This window comes from Vitis vinifera, chromosome 15 (assembly GCF_030704535.1).
Source record: "Vitis vinifera cultivar Pinot Noir 40024 chromosome 15, ASM3070453v1".
NCBI classification, from domain to species: domain Eukaryota; kingdom Viridiplantae; phylum Streptophyta; class Magnoliopsida; order Vitales; family Vitaceae; genus Vitis; species Vitis vinifera.
Genome location: NC_081819.1, coordinates 20,396,204 through 20,414,778, shown reverse-complemented (window position 1 = coordinate 20,414,778; position 18,575 = coordinate 20,396,204). Strand labels below are relative to the sequence as shown.

At 34.7% G+C, this 18,575-nt stretch overlaps 5 protein-coding genes across 12 annotated transcripts; 3 read left to right on the top strand and 2 right to left on the bottom strand.

Annotated features, from left to right (window-relative positions):
- Positions 1–69: 69 nt before the first annotated feature.
- Positions 70–4,679, top strand: LOC100248376 (serine/threonine-protein kinase WNK8). 3 transcript variants are annotated; one of them, XM_059742943.1, is made up of 8 exons: positions 788–922; positions 1,383–1,464; positions 2,126–2,163; positions 2,332–2,559; positions 2,641–2,861; positions 2,940–3,097; positions 3,204–3,603; positions 3,727–4,679. In XM_059742943.1, exons 2-8 carry the CDS (start codon positions 1,396–1,398, stop codon positions 4,488–4,490), a joined length of 1,878 nt encoding a protein of 625 aa, XP_059598926.1. In that variant the 5' UTR covers positions 788–922; positions 1,383–1,395; the 3' UTR covers positions 4,491–4,679. The 3 variants fall into 3 exon arrangements, with proteins under 3 accessions (XP_002266888.2, XP_059598926.1, XP_059598927.1); XM_059742944.1 differs by having other exon boundaries at positions 1,352–1,464; XM_002266852.4 differs by having other exon boundaries at positions 70–1,464.
- Positions 4,680–4,996: 317 nt separating this feature from the next.
- On the bottom strand, positions 4,997–7,981 carry LOC100243245 (uncharacterized). 3 transcript variants are annotated; one of them, XM_010663672.3, is made up of 6 exons: positions 7,592–7,949; positions 6,818–6,905; positions 6,692–6,717; positions 6,456–6,600; positions 6,237–6,327; positions 4,997–5,322 (listed from the first exon to the last, which is right to left on the bottom strand). In XM_010663672.3, the coding sequence occupies exons 4-6, from the start codon at positions 6,567–6,569 to the stop codon at positions 5,192–5,194; spliced, it is 336 nt and encodes a 111-aa protein (XP_010661974.1). In that variant the 5' UTR covers positions 6,570–6,600; positions 6,692–6,717; positions 6,818–6,905; positions 7,592–7,949; the 3' UTR covers positions 4,997–5,191. The 3 variants fall into 3 exon arrangements, with proteins under 3 accessions (XP_010661974.1, XP_010661975.1, XP_002267122.1); XM_010663673.3 differs by lacking the exon at positions 6,692–6,717 and having other exon boundaries at positions 7,592–7,981; XM_002267086.4 differs by lacking the exons at positions 6,692–6,717; positions 6,818–6,905 and having other exon boundaries at positions 7,592–7,957.
- Positions 7,982–8,788: 807 nt separating this feature from the next.
- LOC100265563 (protein yippee-like At4g27745) lies at positions 8,789–10,457 on the top strand. Of its 3 annotated transcripts, none has more exons than XM_010663674.3 (3): positions 8,789–8,892; positions 9,329–9,439; positions 10,046–10,457. In XM_010663674.3, exons 2-3 carry the CDS (start codon positions 9,347–9,349, stop codon positions 10,271–10,273), a joined length of 321 nt encoding a protein of 106 aa, XP_010661976.1. In that variant the 5' UTR covers positions 8,789–8,892; positions 9,329–9,346; the 3' UTR covers positions 10,274–10,457. The 3 variants fall into 3 exon arrangements, with proteins under 3 accessions (XP_010661976.1, XP_019081024.1, XP_059599232.1); XM_019225479.2 differs by lacking the exon at positions 8,789–8,892 and adding an exon at positions 9,008–9,216; XM_059743249.1 differs by lacking the exon at positions 8,789–8,892 and having other exon boundaries at positions 9,011–9,439.
- Positions 10,458–11,545: 1,088 nt separating this feature from the next.
- On the top strand, positions 11,546–12,577 carry LOC100260344 (calcium-binding protein KIC). Its single transcript, XM_002267223.4, has one exon. The coding sequence runs from the start codon at positions 12,055–12,057 to the stop codon at positions 12,436–12,438; it is 384 nt and encodes a 127-aa protein (XP_002267259.1). The 5' UTR covers positions 11,546–12,054; the 3' UTR covers positions 12,439–12,577.
- A 628-nt stretch (positions 12,578–13,205) lies between these two features.
- LOC100255266 (serine/arginine-rich splicing factor RS31) lies at positions 13,206–16,668 on the bottom strand. Of its 2 annotated transcripts, none has more exons than XM_002267261.4 (6): positions 16,540–16,668; positions 16,019–16,162; positions 14,382–14,494; positions 14,062–14,291; positions 13,710–13,955; positions 13,206–13,575 (listed from the first exon to the last, which is right to left on the bottom strand). In XM_002267261.4, the coding sequence occupies exons 2-6, from the start codon at positions 16,122–16,124 to the stop codon at positions 13,545–13,547; spliced, it is 726 nt and encodes a 241-aa protein (XP_002267297.1). In that variant the 5' UTR covers positions 16,125–16,162; positions 16,540–16,668; the 3' UTR covers positions 13,206–13,544. The 2 variants fall into 2 exon arrangements, with proteins under 2 accessions (XP_002267297.1, XP_010661977.1); XM_010663675.3 differs by lacking the exon at positions 16,540–16,668 and adding an exon at positions 14,628–15,112 and having other exon boundaries at positions 16,019–16,132.
- Between the last annotated feature and the right edge of the window lie 1,907 nt (positions 16,669–18,575).

Genomic DNA, 18,575 nt, shown 5'->3' with positions numbered 1-18,575 from the left:
TAAAATCAATTAATTATAAATAAAAAAATATTAATTATTTTTTATTATCTTCTATCCAAACCTTCGTCGTCCAAATATTTAATGTCTGCTTCTAATAACTTTTAATTTTGGTAAGAGTAGATCTTATGAGCTTTTGTGTAAAATAAGGTATTTTTATTAAAAATAAAAATAAAAATAAAAATTTTAATATTTTAAAACCCACGGAATTACCATCCCGAGTTTGAATCGAAGATGGGATGTAAGTTATATAATTAGGACAGAAATGGGAATAAAGTAGGGTTTCTTATCCAAAATCCATCTTGTATCATTCCTACTTATATATCATATTTGAAAAAAATGTAAAAAATAAATTGTCTAAACATTCTAATACTTGTGATGTTTTTTAAATATTTATTTTAATATCAAATTTATTATTAATTTATTCATTTTAATAATAATATGATTTGTATGAATATGAAAAAGACAAAATTAATTTTGTTTTTTTTTAAGTACAGTAAATTGAATAATTGAGGGGAATTAAATTCTAGGTAGGGACATGTCTTAAGAATCATATAGGAAGACCCCATGTGTAACATGGTTTGTAGTTTGGTTCAAAAGAAATGACATTTCTCCACTATATGATAGATGGATGAGAGTGATAAAAATGGCAAATTTTGGAGTAATTATTGGTAAAAGGATAAGCGTTAATGAAATTCGAAAAATGGTAAGTAAAAAATAAATTAAAATTTAAAATCGGGAATTTTTAGAACAAAGGGGTGTGTTTGGTAGGCCACAAAAACGTCTGTAAAAACACCCCCTAAAAAGAAAGAAACGGCGCAGCATTAGACTTGCGGTGGCGCGGGGTTGGTTAACGCGAGAGATGAAAACGACGTCGTCTCTTCTGGTGCAACAAGGCAAGCCTGTATTGAATTCAACCGCACAGGTGTTCGTTCAACCTTGCTCTTCCGCACCCACCCCTCATCCACTCTCCGCAATGATTTCCACTTGATTTCTCCATTTCTGAGTCTTTTCCATTTTTCTTGTGGAAAAAAAAAATAAAAAAAATAAAAGAAAAAAAGGGGGGAAAATGGGATTTGGGAATTGAGTTGAAAAGCGGTTTGTGTGGCATGGAAAGTGGGATTATGAATTGGAATCCCAATTTCGTCGAATGCCGATTCCGGTTGCGGTCGGCGTTCGATCCCTTCTCCATAGCTTCCGAGGCATTTTCCGAGCACAACTGTTTTGATGCGATTTTTACTCGAATTCCAATGCCATTGGAAATCAACCAATAACCTCATTGATTGATTCCTCTGCAAAAATACTAACACTAACAATACTAATAATACCCTCTTTTTCCCTATCTTCCTGGTAGCTGTTTGATTCCGGAATATAATGAATTTTAGGCATGGTTTGGTAATGCAAGGGGCTGAGGACGAGGACGAGGCCGCCTATGTCGAGAAAGATCCCACTGGTCGATATGTTCGGGTATGTAGTGCTTTATTTTCTTTAACTAAAGTTGAATTGGGTTGGTTTGTAGCTTGAATTGTGGTATTTGTTCAGTTGTGGGTTTGAGTATTTGCGTTTTTTATTGATGGGTATCTTTTAATTTTGGTGCAAATGTGAAAAGTTTTAGCTAACGGTTCAATTGCATAATTTATGTAGATATTGCATGAATTTTGTTAATTTGGAACTTGAATTTCAGTATTATAGAAGCCATAAACTGAGTTTTTGATGATAGGCGCCTTGGCTAATGACTCAACCACATAATTCATCTAGCTGTAGCATCTTCAAACCTAAATTTTTTAGTATTATTCGAGTCATGATTTGGGTATGGTGGGTTTTTTATTGGTGATTACTTTGTTATTTTGGCGCAAATGCGGAAAAAAAAGGCTAATGATTCAATCTGAAATTCATGTAGATATAGAATTGAATTTTGTTAATTTGAAATTGAATTTCACTATTATGTAAGTTATAATTTGAGTTTGGGTTTGATGAGTACCTCAGCTAATGACCCAACCATATTATTCATGTAGCTATAGGATTCATTGGGTTGTTTGTAACTTGAACATTGATATTATTTGGGTCATGATTTGAATATGATAAGCTTTTGACTAATGAATACCATGTTTGATATTTTTTGTAACAGTTCAAAGAAATATTGGGCAAGGGCGCATTCAAGACTGTGTATGGTTTTGAGACTTTAATCTTGCTTGCGTTTTCGTTTCCTCTAATATTTGAAAGAACAAAAAGATTTTTTTTTTTTTTTCCTTCTTTTTAAATTTATATTTCTGGGGGAAAATGTTTTGGATTTGAAGAATTGTTTTGCTTGGATTCCTTATGTTGTGTTTGTAGCTATAAGGCATTTGACGAAGTTGATGGAATAGAAATCGCTTGGAACCAAGTGAAGATTGACGATGTCTTGCGGTCACCAGAAGATTTGGAAAAACTATATTCTGAAGTTCATCTCCTGAAATCATTAAAACATGAAAATATTATCAAATTCTATAATTCCTGGGTGGATGATAAGAAGAAGACTGTTAACATGATTACTGAGCTCTTCACGTCTGGGAGTCTAAGGCAGTGAGTTCATTTGATTCTTCCTAAATTTTGTTTGCCCATGTTAAGTACACTTGAAATAATTTGGTGTCTTTGGGCTATCAGATATCGAAAGAAGCACAAAAATGTTGATATGAAGGCTATAAAGAATTGGGCAAGGCAGGTTCTTCGAGGTTTGGTGTATCTTCACAGTCACAACCCACCAATTATTCATAGAGACTTAAAATGTGACAATATATTTGTCAATGGAAATCATGGGGAAGTTAAAATTGGAGACCTCGGACTGGCAATTGTTATGCAGCAGCCTACTGCTCGAAGTGTTATTGGTAAGTTTATCTTCAATTTCCTTAATTTGATCAAATTGATTTAAGCAGGAGTACTGACTTTTTCTTATCTTCACATAGGGACTCCCGAGTTCATGGCTCCAGAGCTTTATGAAGAAGAATATAACGAACTTGTCGACATATATTCTTTTGGGATGTGCATGTTGGAGATGGTTACTTTTGAGTATCCATATAATGAATGCAAAAATCCGGCTCAAATCTATAAGAAGGTTACCTCTGTAAGTTTATGAGTATTCTTCTAAACAATGTTTAATTCAGATAATGTAAGTTCAAAATTTTTTTGCATTATCATCTTTATTCACCTCCTGAGGTATTCCATTTCAGGGCATCAAACCTGCTTCTCTTTGTAAGGTGACGGATCTCCAAATTAAGGAGTTCATTGTGAAATGTCTGGCTCCAGCATCTGAAAGATTACCTGCAAAGGAGCTTCTCAAAGATCCATTCTTTCAATCTGAGAATCCAAAGGAGCCGATCCGTGTCCCTTTGCAGTTACCTTCCCGAAGTCCCAAATCAATAATTCTATCCAAATCTGGGCCTTTCTCCATGGACATAGATCCTGACCATCCACAACTTTCTTCAAGCACAAGTACAGAAAACAATGGAAGTCCAGATTTTCCAGTCTTGGAATTTCAGAGGATGTACAAAAGCAGTGAATTTAGATTGAGGGCAAAGAAAATTAATGATAACTCAATATCATTAACTTTGCGTACTGTTGACTCGTATGGTAAGTGAATATGCACTTTGAATATCGCCATTTTACCTGGTTGTAGAAGTGATGTGCTTTGAATATTGGTATTTTACCTGGTTGTATAATGTGTTAAGTCAGGCTTGATTTTCTTATTTGCAGGTCCAGTGAAGAATATTCATTTTCCCTTTTCACTTGATACTGACACTGTACACTCTGTAGTGGGTGAGATGGTTGAACAACTGGAGTTAGCAGAACATGAGGTGGCCTTCATAGCTGATTTTATTGATTACGTGATAATGAGACTTCTGCCCGGTTGGAAGCCTCCACGTGATGATCCCTTAGGTGGAGCAAGGAGTCCAAATGCAGAGCCTCCAGTACTTGGAAATGGTAACAACCATGATTGTACTATTTCCCATGGTGATGGTAATTCTTCTCCAAATTTGGCTAATGCAGAAGATCAGGATTCATTGGCATCTGCTGGTTTGGTGACCCTGACTGTAGATGCTTCCAAAAAAAATGATAAAACGGTGGGATTTGGAGATTACAATATTGGTGGCAACTATAAAGGTTCAAATGGTGGGCATGCCTCTGAACAGGAGTCTAGGGATCCATACCATGAAGACTACAAATTGCAAAGAAATAATAGCAGTATTGAGGAATTTACCCCAATGAACAAATTCCAGAAGAGCACGGTATTGTCTTTCGATGATTTAAGTGGACTTTCTAATGTTAGGAGCTTGACTTGTAGTTGCTCATCTCTGTCTCTAGCAGACATAGATCAGGATCCTGGGCTAAAGCAGGAGCTTGATGCTATTGACTTACAGTATCAGCATTGGTTTCAAGAGCTTTCTAGGATGAGAGTAGAGGCATTAGAGGCCACTAAGAAGAGATGGATGACAAAGAAGAAGCTGGCTGTTCAATGAAGGGGATGGAGTAATACAAATTTTTTTCTCCCTTGCAATTAAGTTGTCTCACTGCATACAATGTTCATTGGAGTTTTTATTCATATGCACATGCTTGGAGAGCCAATTTTCTGTTAGTCTCGCTTGAGTGTATATATGATTTCCGGGATTCAACTAAATCTATTGGATGACTATCTATGTTTGTACTCTTGTCTCATTCTTTATTCAATTGCTTTGCATTTCATGCTTACTGCATTCTAGCTATTACAACATAACAGTGGTTCAAAAACTAGTCTTGGTTAAATGAACGATCCCATGCAGGAAAAATGAAAAGGGAGCTTGGTATTAGAGATTATTCTATCCTCTATAAGACTCTTCTTGACAAGTAGAATTAGAGATATGCTGTTTCAGAGAATGAGTCCCTTTGAAAGCGGGTTATTGTTAGGAAGTTTGGAGAAAGATAAGGTGAGGTGGTGTATGGTATTTTTCAGTAAAGTAGGAATGGCTTTACTGAAAACTGGAAGTTCTTTCAGAACAGACCATAAATATAAGTAAAACTAGAGAACATTTTCCTAGTATTTTACTTTTGTTGTGTTCATCCCTTAACATCATAAATATCCAAAAAAACAAGTGAAATGACAGACTACTCAACAGCCAAGGCTGGAGAAAGGCAAGATGCTTTGGTGCCACTCATATAGGCCAAAGAATGGGCATGACAGCATTTAATCCTCACGCCACTGCCGTCCACAATTCTCATTCAGGCACCAGTAAAAAGTTGACATGGGCTCATCAGCAGACCGGGTCTGAAGTTGCTGGAAGACGGCCTTCCCAAAGTTACAATGTGGGCATGTTGCTGCATGGAAAAACAAAGGAAAAGAGAACAAACAAGCCGCCAAAACTGCATTTAGGCTTCATCCACTAGAGATTGTATTTGCAAGACATAACTTACAAGGAAGCAGCATCAATGACAACAACTGTTATTCAATTTCTATGCTTCACTGTTTGAAGTTGAAAAACTAATCACGACACCCCTGACATTGATTAATATCCTATCAAGTTTACATGTGTGTCCACAGATATAACAAATTTGACCAGTTACTTCAAAAACACCTTTTCATTGCAGATAAAACTAAAAAGATTATGTCTCTCAGACCAATGTGTGAAACTGGGATATCTTAAACTCAAGGGTTGCCGCTATAAACTAACCCAACACAAGTCAACAGGCACTTACTCCAACTATTTGGGGTTAGCTACACATATCATTCCATTCACTTGCCTATATTGAGTTATATCTTTGGTTAAATCATAATTCATCTTATCTTTCCTAAAATCTCCACTGACATTCTCTGTGGTCATATTGCCATCTTTACAGCTCCGCCCACTTGATTACTTGAATAATTAAACATTCATTCGCTACTGCACCTTCAAACTGGACAACAGTAGATGTTGGTTTTGTCACACATGACCAAACCATCTCAACCAACTTTCTTTGTTGTCATCCATTAGAACCATTTCTTACTTTAACAGACTCTTTCATTTGTGGTCCTATCCATTCTTCTCCCAACATCCACCTCAATGTTAAATAACTAATTTCTCTAAGTCCAATTATATGTCCAAAAAATAGCTTTCATACCATCAGGCTGTTAACATAAAATTCAAGCCATTTCTTAAACGGGTAATGAAGGATCTTGTCAAACTAAAACAGCCCAAGAAACTAAAGTACAGATAATATGTCAAACAGAAGGCAACTATAGAAAGATAACGCACCATCAGTTGTGGGTCCATTCTTCATGTCATCTTTGGAGAAGATGGGTTCTATCTCTTTCTTAACTAGACGCTGCTTTCTCTTTATCTTTACCTGTAAACACAAATGCATATACACACATGAGTAAAAGGACCACTGCAAACACAGTAGATCAGCAGACCAGGAGAACTGGAAACCAAATAAATAGAACAGTTTACTACTAGGATTATTTGGTTAATTACCTTGGTCTCTATATGGCAAACATATGGACATGTTGGGCAGAAGAATCTGGCAGGGCGGCCCATATGTGGTAACTCATACTGCAAAAAATTCCCACAAGTAGGGCAAAATTCCATTTGCTGTAACCTTGTAAATGACCGCCTGTCTCTGCATATATATTGTCAGATGTCATATATGGTGTTTACTAAAAATGATTTCAACATTCAACTAAAGTGATAAATCACCCAATAATCTATACCTTAACTTCAAATGCGAAGTGTTCTGCTACCAATTTCCAATTACCAATAACCAAAACATATTAGAACAAATCCACATTGTTTGTATTTTTTCTTCTTGAAAAATTCATGGAGCAAAGAAATTATACCTAAATGCATAAATCACTAGACCCCAAATTCAAAGATTGCTGATAAAACACCCACAATAGTTTACAAGAGGACACTGCCTCCAAGTTGCTGAAAAAATGAAAAAAGGCCTCCATTTAAACCATCCTTGGTACCATGAACACAGACAAATATGAAATATTCAAAATTTCATCATTAAGAAGATTGAAATCAATAACAACTAAACAATTAACAGACACAAAACTGAACCAATAGAGAAGTATCAATTCAGATTATTCATAGGGGCACAAATTTCAATCTTCGTCAGCACACATCCTACAAGATGGTTAACCCCAAACCAAACAGGTGATATTATACGATTCAAAATGAAGACCGACAAGAACATGGTTCAGAATTAGCCTATCATTAACAGCCACATAGAATAAATGTAACCAAAAGAAGGTAATTTTGAAAAAGCTTTCTGGATTTTCTTGATCAAAATCAAAGCAAATTTTGCCTTTAAAATCAGTAAATGCACTTCAAATGCTAAAGTTTGTAATAAACTTTAAAAATAAAAATAAATATTTGAGAACAGAGATCTTGATCATATACATACAAATACTGGATCCCCAGAAGACATAATTTCAGGGCCTTCAAGAGCATTAACAAAAAAAGAAAAAAGAAAAAAAGACATTGTTGAATCAGATACTTCGAAAACGAAAAAATGAATGCAAAAATCGTGATAAAATGTTGCAGAAAAACATAAAAATTGGTGTATGAAAAGAAGACAAAATTATAACTATTCTTATAATGCATACGTGGGGTCTAGAGCTTCGGGGACAGAAAGTTTCGCAGATGATTTTGAGACTAGCCGTTGAGATCGATCGAGTTTCTAAAACCCTAATTAGGGTTTTCTCGGTCTCAGCCACTGAGTCGACTCTGTTCTTCAACTCATAAATTCTTTTTCCACCCTTTTTTTCTTTTGGTAATTTTTGTATTGATCTCCCTGTTGTTTCCCTGATCTGTTTTTGCCACCTTGCTTTTGGAAATTTGTGTCTGTATTTCTCGGCAGCCAAACAACCCACAAGAAAAAGGGTAATTATGGATCAATTTTCTAATAAATTCTATAATAACAAACAAACACTGCGCCAAAATTTTAACGTGACATTCAATCCGTCGTTCTCCGCTTTTCTCACTTCTCTCCCCTCACTCTGTTTTTAACCTTAAAAATAAAAAATAAAAAATAAAATAAATTAAATTAATAAACTCTACAAAATCATCTAACAAAAATTAAAATAAAAACTAAAATAAAATATTTTTATTTTTATTAATATCTATTTTTATTCATTTTCAAATTTATATTTTTTAATATATTTATTAATTTTAAAGGAAAATATTTCTAGTGATTAATAACATAATTTAACCTATTAATTCAATACTTTATTTGGTCAAAAAATTTCTCGATAATTATGTATTTGTATACCAAATTGAATTAATATATCATTTTCAAAGTTGTGAAAATTTAAAAGTATGTATTTTAATGCTTTCATAAAATAAATAAACGAACTTACCAAGAACACTATTAGAGTCCACATATGTGAGTTAAAATGAAATAAATATTACTAAAGTATGAAAAACATGTTTCAAACATAAAAAGACGTAATCACGATGAAAAAAAATTTAGTTAGGATACTGACATGCAAAAAAAGAAAAGTACGATCCAAAGTAATAAGGTACAAAAATTACAAATAGGTAAAAAAGAAAAATTAAAATACGGAAAATATGATTATGGTACAAAGAATCTAACTTGAGTACAAAAAAAATATGACTAAGGTATGTATGATGTATTTAGGTCATGGAAAAATACACGAGAGGAACAAAAATATGATCAAAATATTAAGTTAAGAAAAAGATAAAAATATATATGATAAAATAAACAAAATTACTATAATGTTTTTATATTAGAATTATATTTTAAAAATATTTTTATTTTTACTCAAATGTGAGTTCTTGCTTATTTAAAATACCAATAAATCACAGAAGAAAGTATAGGAGCCAATACATTTGACCATAGTTTGAGAAGCAGTTCCAAGTTCCAACCAGGATTTAATTCATCAGGGTAATGTTCTTGCCTTCTTGGTGCTCCGCTTTAATGGAATCTTACTATTGCAAAGACACCTGATTGGATTTGCTTCTGTTCTTTTTTAATCCACAATCTTTTTTTTAAAAAATTTTTTAATTAATTAATGAGTGGCAATCAATGATCTTTATTAAGGCCCTGATCCACCAATTCTGTCATTATCAATCCCTTTTCTTTATTCAATTTTTAATTCCAATTGCTTCTTTGGAGCCTTTACTCAATCCTCCATCTTCAAATTTTAATTCTTCTGCCTTGGACTTTTTCTGCAACCAAACATGACCAAGAACTCCCATTCAAGAACAAGTAATCTGCAATCTTTTTTTTAAAAGAATTCTGGTTGTTTGGGAAGAAACTTGGGCTTGTTGATCAGTTTTTTTCAGTTGGGTTGTGAACTAATTTTCCATTCTGGGAACAGTAAGGTGAGTGTTGAGCGATGGCGGACGTCTCTGCGCCTCGGATTTACAGCTGCCACAATTGCAGAAACCATGTCGCTCGACATGAGGACATTTTCTCCAAGAATTTTCAGGTGATGAGACTGACCCTTTAAAGCTGTTTGATTGTTTTTATTTTAATACTGAAGAAATTGATCATTTCTCTTGAAATTTTCGTTGTTTGATGTTCCCAAGACAGTTTCTTTATGAATCTGTTTCCAAGAAAGTAGATGAATCTGTTTTGAGCAATGCATTGGTTTGTTTTGTATACTGCAGAAATCACTTTTCTCCTGACTTTCTCAGAGTTCGTCTTCTTCTTTGCTGCTTCCTCAACATTTCCCAATAAATCTGTTTCCAGGAAATCATTTTCTCGAGACTTTCCTCCCTCAACATTCCTCCTATCAAAAGCCTGCTTCTAAATTTCTTTGTCCTCTTCTCTGATGTTTCCCCAATAATTTCCTCATGAATTGGATCGTTTCTTGAAACTTTTGCAGGTCTTGGCCTCTTCTTTGATGCTTCCCAAGCATTTTCCTATGAATTTTGGATTGTTTTGAAAATTGGAGAAATAATTTTTTTTTCCTTGAAAACTTGGACCTATTCAAATTTTGAAGTTACTTTTTTCTTGGAACTTTCCCACACTTTGTCTGGACTCATCTCTGACGTTTCCTCAACATTTTCTCTTTCTGTGAATCTGTTTTCAGGCAAGCCATGGCAGAGCTTTTCTCTTTTCTCATGCCATGAACATAGTGGAAGGGCCCAAAGAAAACCGGAATCTGATCACTGGTCTCCACGTAGTTGCAGATATCTTCTGCAAGAATTGTGGGATGGCGTTGGGTTGGAAGTATGAGAAAGCTTATGAGGAATCACAGAAGTACAAAGAAGGAAAATTCATACTGGAAAAATTCAAGATTACGAAGGAAAATTTTTAGGCCCCCCATGTCTTTGAAATGTTGATTTTTTACAGAGGACTATTCTTCAATTTGATCCATCTTTGATTGTTCTTTACATGGGCGTCAATTGTCATTAACTTTTCTGCACATCAATTTGTTTGGATACTGGGAAAATCTTTAATCAAGAGATAGATGAATGAAAGTGTCTTTTTCTCCTTTTGGATATCCTCTCTGAGATACCCATGTTCCTTGATATTTCCAATTCCATGTCTTAGTTCTCATATTTTAGGGTGCAAGCAAGACTAATTTTGATATTCTAGAAACTTTATCAGGTTATTTGACTAAAAAGTTCATTGAAAACCTAAAACCCAATTATCGTTCATCACTTTTTACCTTATTTTAACAAAAATGTTTTTATTCTTTTTTTATAAAAATAATATATATATTTTAAAATATATTATAAATATTTGAAATAATCAAGACATTTATATCAAAAATAGGTTATTTTTCAAACAAAAACATAGGAATGAATAAATTCATAAATACGGAGAATATTCGAGATTTTCAAACCAAAAATCCTTTTTGTTTTGTTTGATTATCTAAAAAATAATAAATTAAAGAACAAGAAATAAAGAAGATTGAAGGTGTGTTATCTTAGCTTAAGCTAGGGTTTTATATTTAGATATGTATGTCTTTGGAGTAGGTTTATATCAATTGAAATTGGGTTTTCTTTCAAGCTTAAAATTGTCAATAATTGGGTCTCCACAAGCTCTGTCTCTATCAAGCCCATCCAATTTTCATGGACAATCTTTAGATCTTTACCGGTTACCCAAACGGTTTGAGAAAAAAGTTTGGATTAAAATAGATGAATTAACATTAATTTTTTTTTTTTAAGCTCTATTTTAACTAAAAGGCTATTTTATAAAATTAGTCAAATATATATATATTTAAAAAAAAAAAAAAAAAACTTACTTTTATTGAGCTTGAGATAGAGCTTTTGACTTCTGTAAAACTAGTAAAATGAAAGTGTTTCTAAAAATAAAAGCACTCTGAGTAGAGAGTACGAGGGAATGTGATATGTCCCACAACCAGGGAGTAGATGTTTTGCATGCAGTTGTTGTCTTTTAAAGGAGGGGCCAGCCCAGAGGACCTGGCTCCCAATTTGAGTCATTTTGCTTTTCATCGAATGAATGATTGTGTCCTATGAGCATCTAATTCAAGTACAGCATCTTACTCACATTATTATAAACGTAGAAAAATGATTTCCGAAATTTATGAAATGATATAATATTGGAGACAAAAAGACGGGATTTGAAGTGATCGTATGTATAAACACGAACCAACCAAGGATATGGTTTCAGGTTTTTGCAATCCTCCATGTGCGGATGGACGGCAGAGAGCATTGGGCACAGAACAAGGAGGAAGAATCCAAAAATCAATTCATGGCGAGGATAATAGGAAGCTTCATAGAAGCCAAAGAAAAGGCAAACTTCAGCTGTTGCGTATACCCGAAAAAGATCCCCCCCACCATCATTCCCTCCAAATGAACCTTCCTAGAAGCCCTTCTATCAGAATAATGCACACCACCAATATCAACCTTGACAATAACATCAGCAAATACTGTGTACCAATGCCATGTTCTTGGGTCATCTGGGTATGCCATAAATCAGACCGTTGATTCCCATTTGATGTGGGTGAGCTGGTGTGATTGACATTGGTGTGCAAGGACATGGTCTCCTATAAAAAGGAGACGAACTTTCCAATGCTACTAAGTCATTCTCAAGGCAAAATAGCTTGTGGACATTGCCTGCACAGCGAGAATGGAAAGGGATGGGTTTAGAAATGGAGGGGCTGTGTTTGAGGACTTGTTGCCAGTGATGGCGGAGAAGCTGGACGTGGAGGCGTTTGTGTCAGAGCTTTGTGGGGGGTTCAGGCTGCTGGCAGACCAAGCCAGGGGGCTGATAACTCCGGAGAGTCTGAGGAGGAGCTCAGCGCTTCTGGGGATGGAGGGTATGAGCAAGGAGGATGCAGAGGCGATGGTCAGAGAGGGAGATCTTGATGGAGATGGGGTGCTGAATGAGACTGAGTTTTGCATCCTCATGGTGAGACTCAGCCCTGGGATGATGCAAGATGCTGAGGTTTGGCTTCAGAAGGCGCTTGACGGGGAGCTCAGAGGAAGAGGATCATCCTCAGCTTCATCTTAATTGGTTTGGTTTTAGTACCAGAGCTTTCTTTATATTCATCCCATTGTTCTCTCCTCTGTTTGATTGTATTTTTTCCTTTTCTTTTTACCTTTTGGGAAGGCAGATCATTATTAATGGTAAGATGGTATTGTTGACAAAACCGTCGACCTGGTATCTACTATCATAACAAACCAATTTTTGGTTCTCCAAAGAAGAATTAGCTGGGAAAAACAAAAAAAAAAAACCTTAAGGATCATTGATACACAGAATCTAAGTCCAGTAGAGGAGAATCTAGAAGCCTGATTGGTAAATCAATGATTTCCAATTCAGTTATGAATGTCCATAATTCTATGTAGGAAATCATAGGTTTATCCAAAACCCATCATTTGATTGAAAGAAAGAGACAAAAGGACCCATGTGCGTCTGTCATTGTCTTATGTGACATCAACAGGTAAGCTAGGCTGTGTCCAAATCCAAGTCACCAAACAGATCCAAAAACACAAACATCATCAGAACTAACCGTATATACAACAATTTTCATTTCTGTCCAGAGAAAAGATAGTTCCATTAAGCTCCTTAGGACCATCTTGAATCCCAATGATAATATGATGGCTTTTGGCTTTTGCAAATTCCCTAGGTAAATTAAGCCTCCAAAGTCCAAAGTCCAGGGAATTGAAGCAACAACAGCATCAAAATAAAAAGAATGGGAAAGATCAATAATTCAAACCATGAAAATGCAGATAAAGAGATGCAGTACGATTGAAGTAAATGAGAATCCTTCCATCACCTTGTAGAATGCTAAAATAATATTTCATTCAGAGTTGATAATCTTATATTCCAACTAGAGTTATTTCTAGTGATGGCTGAACAAGGTTTAAGAAATAAATGTATCCACATCCATGACCCAAAAGCCAATTCAGCCAATATCTGAACACTTGACGAGGAAAAGATAAGGTTTCTTCACTCTTCACACCCCTAAGGGTCCATGAACTTCATCACATTACAGGAAAGAACCTACTTACTATTTTAAATTACTTCTGTGCATTAATGATTCTAAAGCTTTGCAAACAGCCAGCGAATGACATGTTTGATTTGTGTGCGCATGTTCCCTTCAACTCAAAGGGTCTTCATGTTCTTGATCTCCGAACAGGTGATCGGCTGTTAGAAGAGAGATTAACCAAAAAAATGTCAAAAAAATCACAAGCAGCTGAAATTCAAAAAAGTGTTACTTAAAGCACCAAATTCCTCCAAATAGAGGAAAAGCATAAAGCCTTTAAGAATCAAATATCCACCTGCGATATCTGCCATATTCAGGGCTCCTGTTACGTTCATATGCTGGACCATTGTACCTATCATAGACTGGGCTCTGTGCTCGACCATAATCAGGGCTTGGTCGACCCCTGCGATTCACTGGACTAGGCGATCGCCCATAAGGACTTTCCCCACGCCTACTGTAACCTCCTCTCCTAGGGCTGTCATATTTATCACTGTCATCCCTCAAAGCATACTCAACAGACACCACCCTGTCTAATATCTTGCTGCAAGATTAGAAATCAATGAGAATCTATTAGATTATCTATCATAGAAATCAGTAATAATATAAGGAATCCAAACCAAGCAACATATCAAATAAATGTTACCAACCTCATGTGTGTACACTCAAGAGCTTTGGTGGCATCTTCCTGTGTCTCATACTGCACAAATGCAAAGTTCCGTCGAATTCGAACATGAAGAACCTTCCCATAAGGTTCAAAATGTCTTTCGATATCACGTATCCTTGTCCGAATCGGATCAAAGTTTATAACAAACAATGTTTTAGTGGGTCTCTGGTTTGCCATTGACCTAGAACCCTCCCGATGACGGCCACGTTCACCCTGTCAGAATAGGAAAGTTCATTTAAAATATTATTTGTGGAAGAGAAAATAGTCAACCACTGATTAAAACAGAAAAAGAAAATGTCATACCTTGGCCCACTCCACAGACAGCCTGCGCCTGTCATAACCAAATGGGATATTGTCAAGACCTCGGATCGCATCATCAGCATCATGCTCATCCTCAAAATAAACAAAAGCAAACCCTGCAGTGATAAAAAAATTGAATCAGAGGGACAAGAAACAACTCATGAGACATGTCATATTGGTTCGGCAGGCAGTACAATCAGCCAAATCAGGATTTCTTTTCCCTGGCAAGAACTAAAATAAATACGACACCTGAAGATATGTGAAGGGCTGATGCGCAAAAGAAGTAGAGGCCTTGGATGATCATTAGTAGAGGCCTTGCATGACCATAAGGCCGTAGAGGCCTTGCATGATGAACTAAATCAAGAGGATAGCATATTAAAGGTTTAAATCCAAGGTTCAGGTCTGAGATGTCATTGCTAAGCATGCTTCACCATTCATACAGCACGAGTTCAGTAATGGAAGGCATGGCATGAAGGCATGGCATGACAGATTTCATAGATTCCCCTATGATCAGAAGAGGTAGGCATAGCATGATGATTTGACTGATCCAACCATGAACATTCTTGTGGAATGGCAACTTTAGGCAGTGAGGTGGGTGAGTGACGGATGATCATGTGAAGAAAATGCAGGATGATGCCATCTGTGCATGGAAGGATAGCAGACATGCAGTAGAAGTTTTTCGCACAGAAGTTGGTGAGCCCAGAGGGAAGCTCATTTTCCCTTAGAAGATGTTCCTGCGTCAAAGAAAACACTTAATATGGCGGTTTCCTCCAATCAAATTGAAAATTTGTGGCTGCCATTACAATTCCCGCCAAGATACAGATATCGGATACACACACTACATCAGTAGCCATATATCCATATCCAAGGAACCCGTGTTTCAACAATAATTTTGACTTAATTAGAAAATCAATGTGTAAGTACACTTCTTCCTTTTAATTGAATGCATGTCCGCAACTAAAAAAATGCACCCTTGTAACCCACAGCTCACATTATAGTTGATCATCCAACAAGTAGGATGGGAGGCAAAAAAGGGTAAAGAAACTAGAATAGGGTAACCAAAGCTGATCCAAAAAGAAGACATTCATAACATGAAGATAAAATTTCATATAATAAATTTGATACATAATTCGTGTAAAACCAAAGTAGAAAATAGATATTTAAAGGTAAATAGCTCTAGGGCGTGAACAGAATGTAGACAATTTAGAAGTAAAAATGTAAAAAATAATAATAATTTTCATTCAAAATTGCATCAGGGATTGATTAACAAATGGGCAGTATTATTGTTTCACGCCCGATAACAGAACAACCACCCACAAAGACTGAGCATACAAAGTTGATTATCGCAAGGAACAGATTAAACCTCCAACATGGGAAGTAAACATGTAGATGCCATCTATTGATACAACACCCTATTTGATTATTCGGCTAATGGAATGTTAAAGAGTGAAATAAGCTAGGATACCATGTTCCAACCATCCTAACTTCTAAATTTCCCATTGGAATCTAAACCCATAAGAGGATTTTCCGAGTCAGCGTCTTAGCATGGATATCAAAACATCAGAGCAGAACTAAAGAATAAGACGCAAGAATGATACTGGTTCCAAAAATCAAATGCTAAAATCAAGTAAACATGCTACCAGATTTCATATCAACACGCTCGACTCTTCCATATTTAGAGAACAAACGCTCCAAATCCGATTGCCTTGTCTCGTACTCGAAGTTCCCACAGAAGATAGGCCTCATTCTTCCACAAACTCCTAGTCAACTACCTTCAGGAATACCTGCAACCATCACAGCCAAATGGATCAGTAGCAGAACGATTACCCTCTGTTGTTTCATGAGAAAACCCAACTCCAAGGCTTTATATTTTGCTTTCACTCTTTTCCTATCTTTTCCCCTGAACCAAACGGAACTTCAAGAAAAACACTTGATATGCAAGTTCAACACCAAAAACGTAACCGAAACATAAAAATCCGTTTGGTTTCCAAGAAAACAGGAAAACAAGAAACCCTAGAATCCTTTTTTTTTTTTCTCTCCTTTATTTTGGTTCACCAAATCCACACAAGTAACCAAGCACAAATCTAGGAATCATATTTTATAATTTTCTCGACAACCAAACATGAGACGGAAAACCCCCAGAGATCGATTCGAAGAGTACCTTTCGGACTTGGATTCGAAGCAAGAGAAACCCTAGCAAAAGTGGAGAGAAAGTGTGGGAAAAAGGTGGGGTTTTATGAATTCTTTATAAGCAATCGAAGCCCTACTTTTAAATCCTGAGCGTTAACTGAAACTGTTGGATTGCGTGATGTGTCTTTTTATTAAACATTGGCATTCTTTCATCCGTCGGATGGTAGCGAACATCATCGAATCATAAACAAAGTGTGGGCCGGAATCTCAAGTGGCCCAGCCCACCCTGTTTTCGAAAGTTTTGGGTCCATGTCTGACTTAGGCCCACTCAAATCGTTTCTAATGTCTTGGGCTGAGCCTAGATCATGATCATAGTCATGAACATTTTCTTTAGAATAGAAATCATATTTTCACTAGCATATATTTAAAGCTAGGAATTTAAAATTTTTAAATTAAATTTGATTGAATTTAATTTAATTAAAATTAAAACTTATAAATTTATATTTGACAAAAATACTCATCTCATAATTACAATACACACTTCAAATTTTCTTAAAAACTATTTTAATAAACAAAGGATTTATCATTTAATCTCATGTTCGAGATTATTTGAGCATATTATGAGTTGATTCTGATAAATCTTTCATTGATCCTTTATTATATCTTTGTGAAAGAAACTTTCAAATATTTGAAAAAACCAAATATTTTAATTTTTTATATTTAGTCAAAAACCAAATATCACTTAAAAAAAGAAAAAAAAAACTCTCCCACATTAACCCTAATATAACTCTTCAGCTTAATTTATGTAATAACATTTTATTGTGTGGTTTGTTGTTTTTGTTTTTAAATTTGCTCATAAATAGTTTCTTCTTTATTTTACGAAGTCTTATCCTTAGCACTTTAATTGCTCTAACTTTGAAAACTAGATATTAGATTTTAAATCATTCCAAAAATCCTAGCTATGTTTGGTTCCGGAAAAATTCGAGGGAAAATGTAAGGGAAATAAAATACAAAGGAAAAGTAGAAGAAAAAAAAAAGATAAAAAATTGATAAATTATTTTTATTTGTTACTTTAAACTCATTTTATTTATTTTAATTCATCGATATAAAGATTAAATAATTTAAACATACATAAAATTTTAATTAATTTTAATTATATTTGATTTTCTTTTATATTTTTTATAGGACAACAAAACATGAAAAAATCATTTTCCCTCGTATTTTTTTCTTTCCTTAGTATTTTCTGGGAACCAAACACATAAAATATCATACCATAGGGTCCATAACTTATAAAAATGTCATATTTCCATGCAATATTATCTTTTAGTTTTAAAATCATAAAAAAGAAAAAGATATAAAAAAAAAATTTGTACATGTGTTTTAATTCTAGGAATATTTTCATTAAAATTATTTTAAAAATAACTAAGAATTTAATGTAAAAATAGTTTTTTTTTTAAATTTTAAAAACATTTTTAACAATTTGTTCTACATCTGCCTGCTTCCCAAGGCTTTAATGATTGGAAATGATGAATAAAGATCTTTGCTACATTGCTTTTTTTAGTGTGAAAAAATAAATAAAATTTGGATGTTGGGTTCTAAACAGGCATTTGTTTGATTGGCTCAAGAAGAAAGAGAATAAAAATGGGGTCAAAGGACATAATCAATGGTCAAAAAGCCATGGAAAACACAATGTTTTGAAAAGGGTTTCCACAACACTTTCTTAAAAATTGAGACCCTTTATTCCATTCCCAACATTTGATTCCAAGACACTTTAATTTTTTCTATTTAGTGAAATTATGCTGGATTTATTTATTTATTTATTTTTATTTTTTTAATGTTCATAGGGGTGCCAGACTCCAAATTTTTGGGTATGTCTAGATATGAACCAGGAATTTTTACCAAGTGAAAAACCATTTTTTTTTTAAAACATTTCTAAAAATTTTATTTAAATTAAATTTTGGTTCATGCATGACATTTTGTCACTCCCATGCCCCAATTCTTTGTGAACCAAATGGAATGCCAAGAGTTGAGTATGATAATAATTAGATGGGTCCATCTAAAAACTTT

What these genes read in the sequence shown, in the direction of transcription:
- LOC100265563 (XM_010663674.3), top strand. Translation starts at nt 9,347, where the DNA reads ATGGCGGACGTCTCTGCGCCTCGGATTTACAGCTGCCACAATTGCAGA. An exon ending in TTTTCTCCAAGAATTTTCAG is followed by an intron (nt 9,440 to 10,045) that starts GTGATGAGACTG and finishes ATCTGTTTTCAG; the next exon opens with GCAAGCCATGGCAGAGCTTT.
- LOC100243245 (XM_010663673.3), bottom strand. Translation starts at nt 6,569, where the DNA reads ATGGAATTTTGCCCTACTTGTGGGAATTTTTTGCAGTATGAGTTACCA. An exon ending in TTTGCCATATAGAGACCAAG is followed by an intron (nt 6,328 to 6,455) that starts GTAATTAACCAA and finishes TTGTGTTTACAG; the next exon opens with GTAAAGATAAAGAGAAAGCA. An exon ending in GAATGGACCCACAACTGATG is followed by an intron (nt 5,323 to 6,236) that starts GTGCGTTATCTT and finishes TTTTCCATGCAG; the next exon opens with CAACATGCCCACATTGTAAC.
- LOC100248376 (XM_002266852.4), top strand. Translation starts at nt 1,372, where the DNA reads ATGAATTTTAGGCATGGTTTGGTAATGCAAGGGGCTGAGGACGAGGAC. An exon ending in AAGGGCGCATTCAAGACTGT is followed by an intron (nt 2,164 to 2,331) that starts GTATGGTTTTGA and finishes TTGTGTTTGTAG; the next exon opens with CTATAAGGCATTTGACGAAG. An exon ending in GCGTACTGTTGACTCGTATG is followed by an intron (nt 3,604 to 3,726) that starts GTAAGTGAATAT and finishes TCTTATTTGCAG; the next exon opens with GTCCAGTGAAGAATATTCAT.
- LOC100255266 (XM_010663675.3), bottom strand. Translation starts at nt 14,802, where the DNA reads ATGCTTAGCAATGACATCTCAGACCTGAACCTTGGATTTAAACCTTTA. An exon ending in TGTCTGTGGAGTGGGCCAAG is followed by an intron (nt 14,292 to 14,381) that starts GTATGACATTTT and finishes CTATTCTGACAG; the next exon opens with GGTGAACGTGGCCGTCATCG. An exon ending in GAATATGGCAGATATCGCAG is followed by an intron (nt 13,576 to 13,709) that starts GTGGATATTTGA and finishes CTCTTCTAACAG; the next exon opens with CCGATCACCTGTTCGGAGAT.
- LOC100260344 (XM_002267223.4), top strand. Translation starts at nt 12,055, where the DNA reads ATGGAAAGGGATGGGTTTAGAAATGGAGGGGCTGTGTTTGAGGACTTG.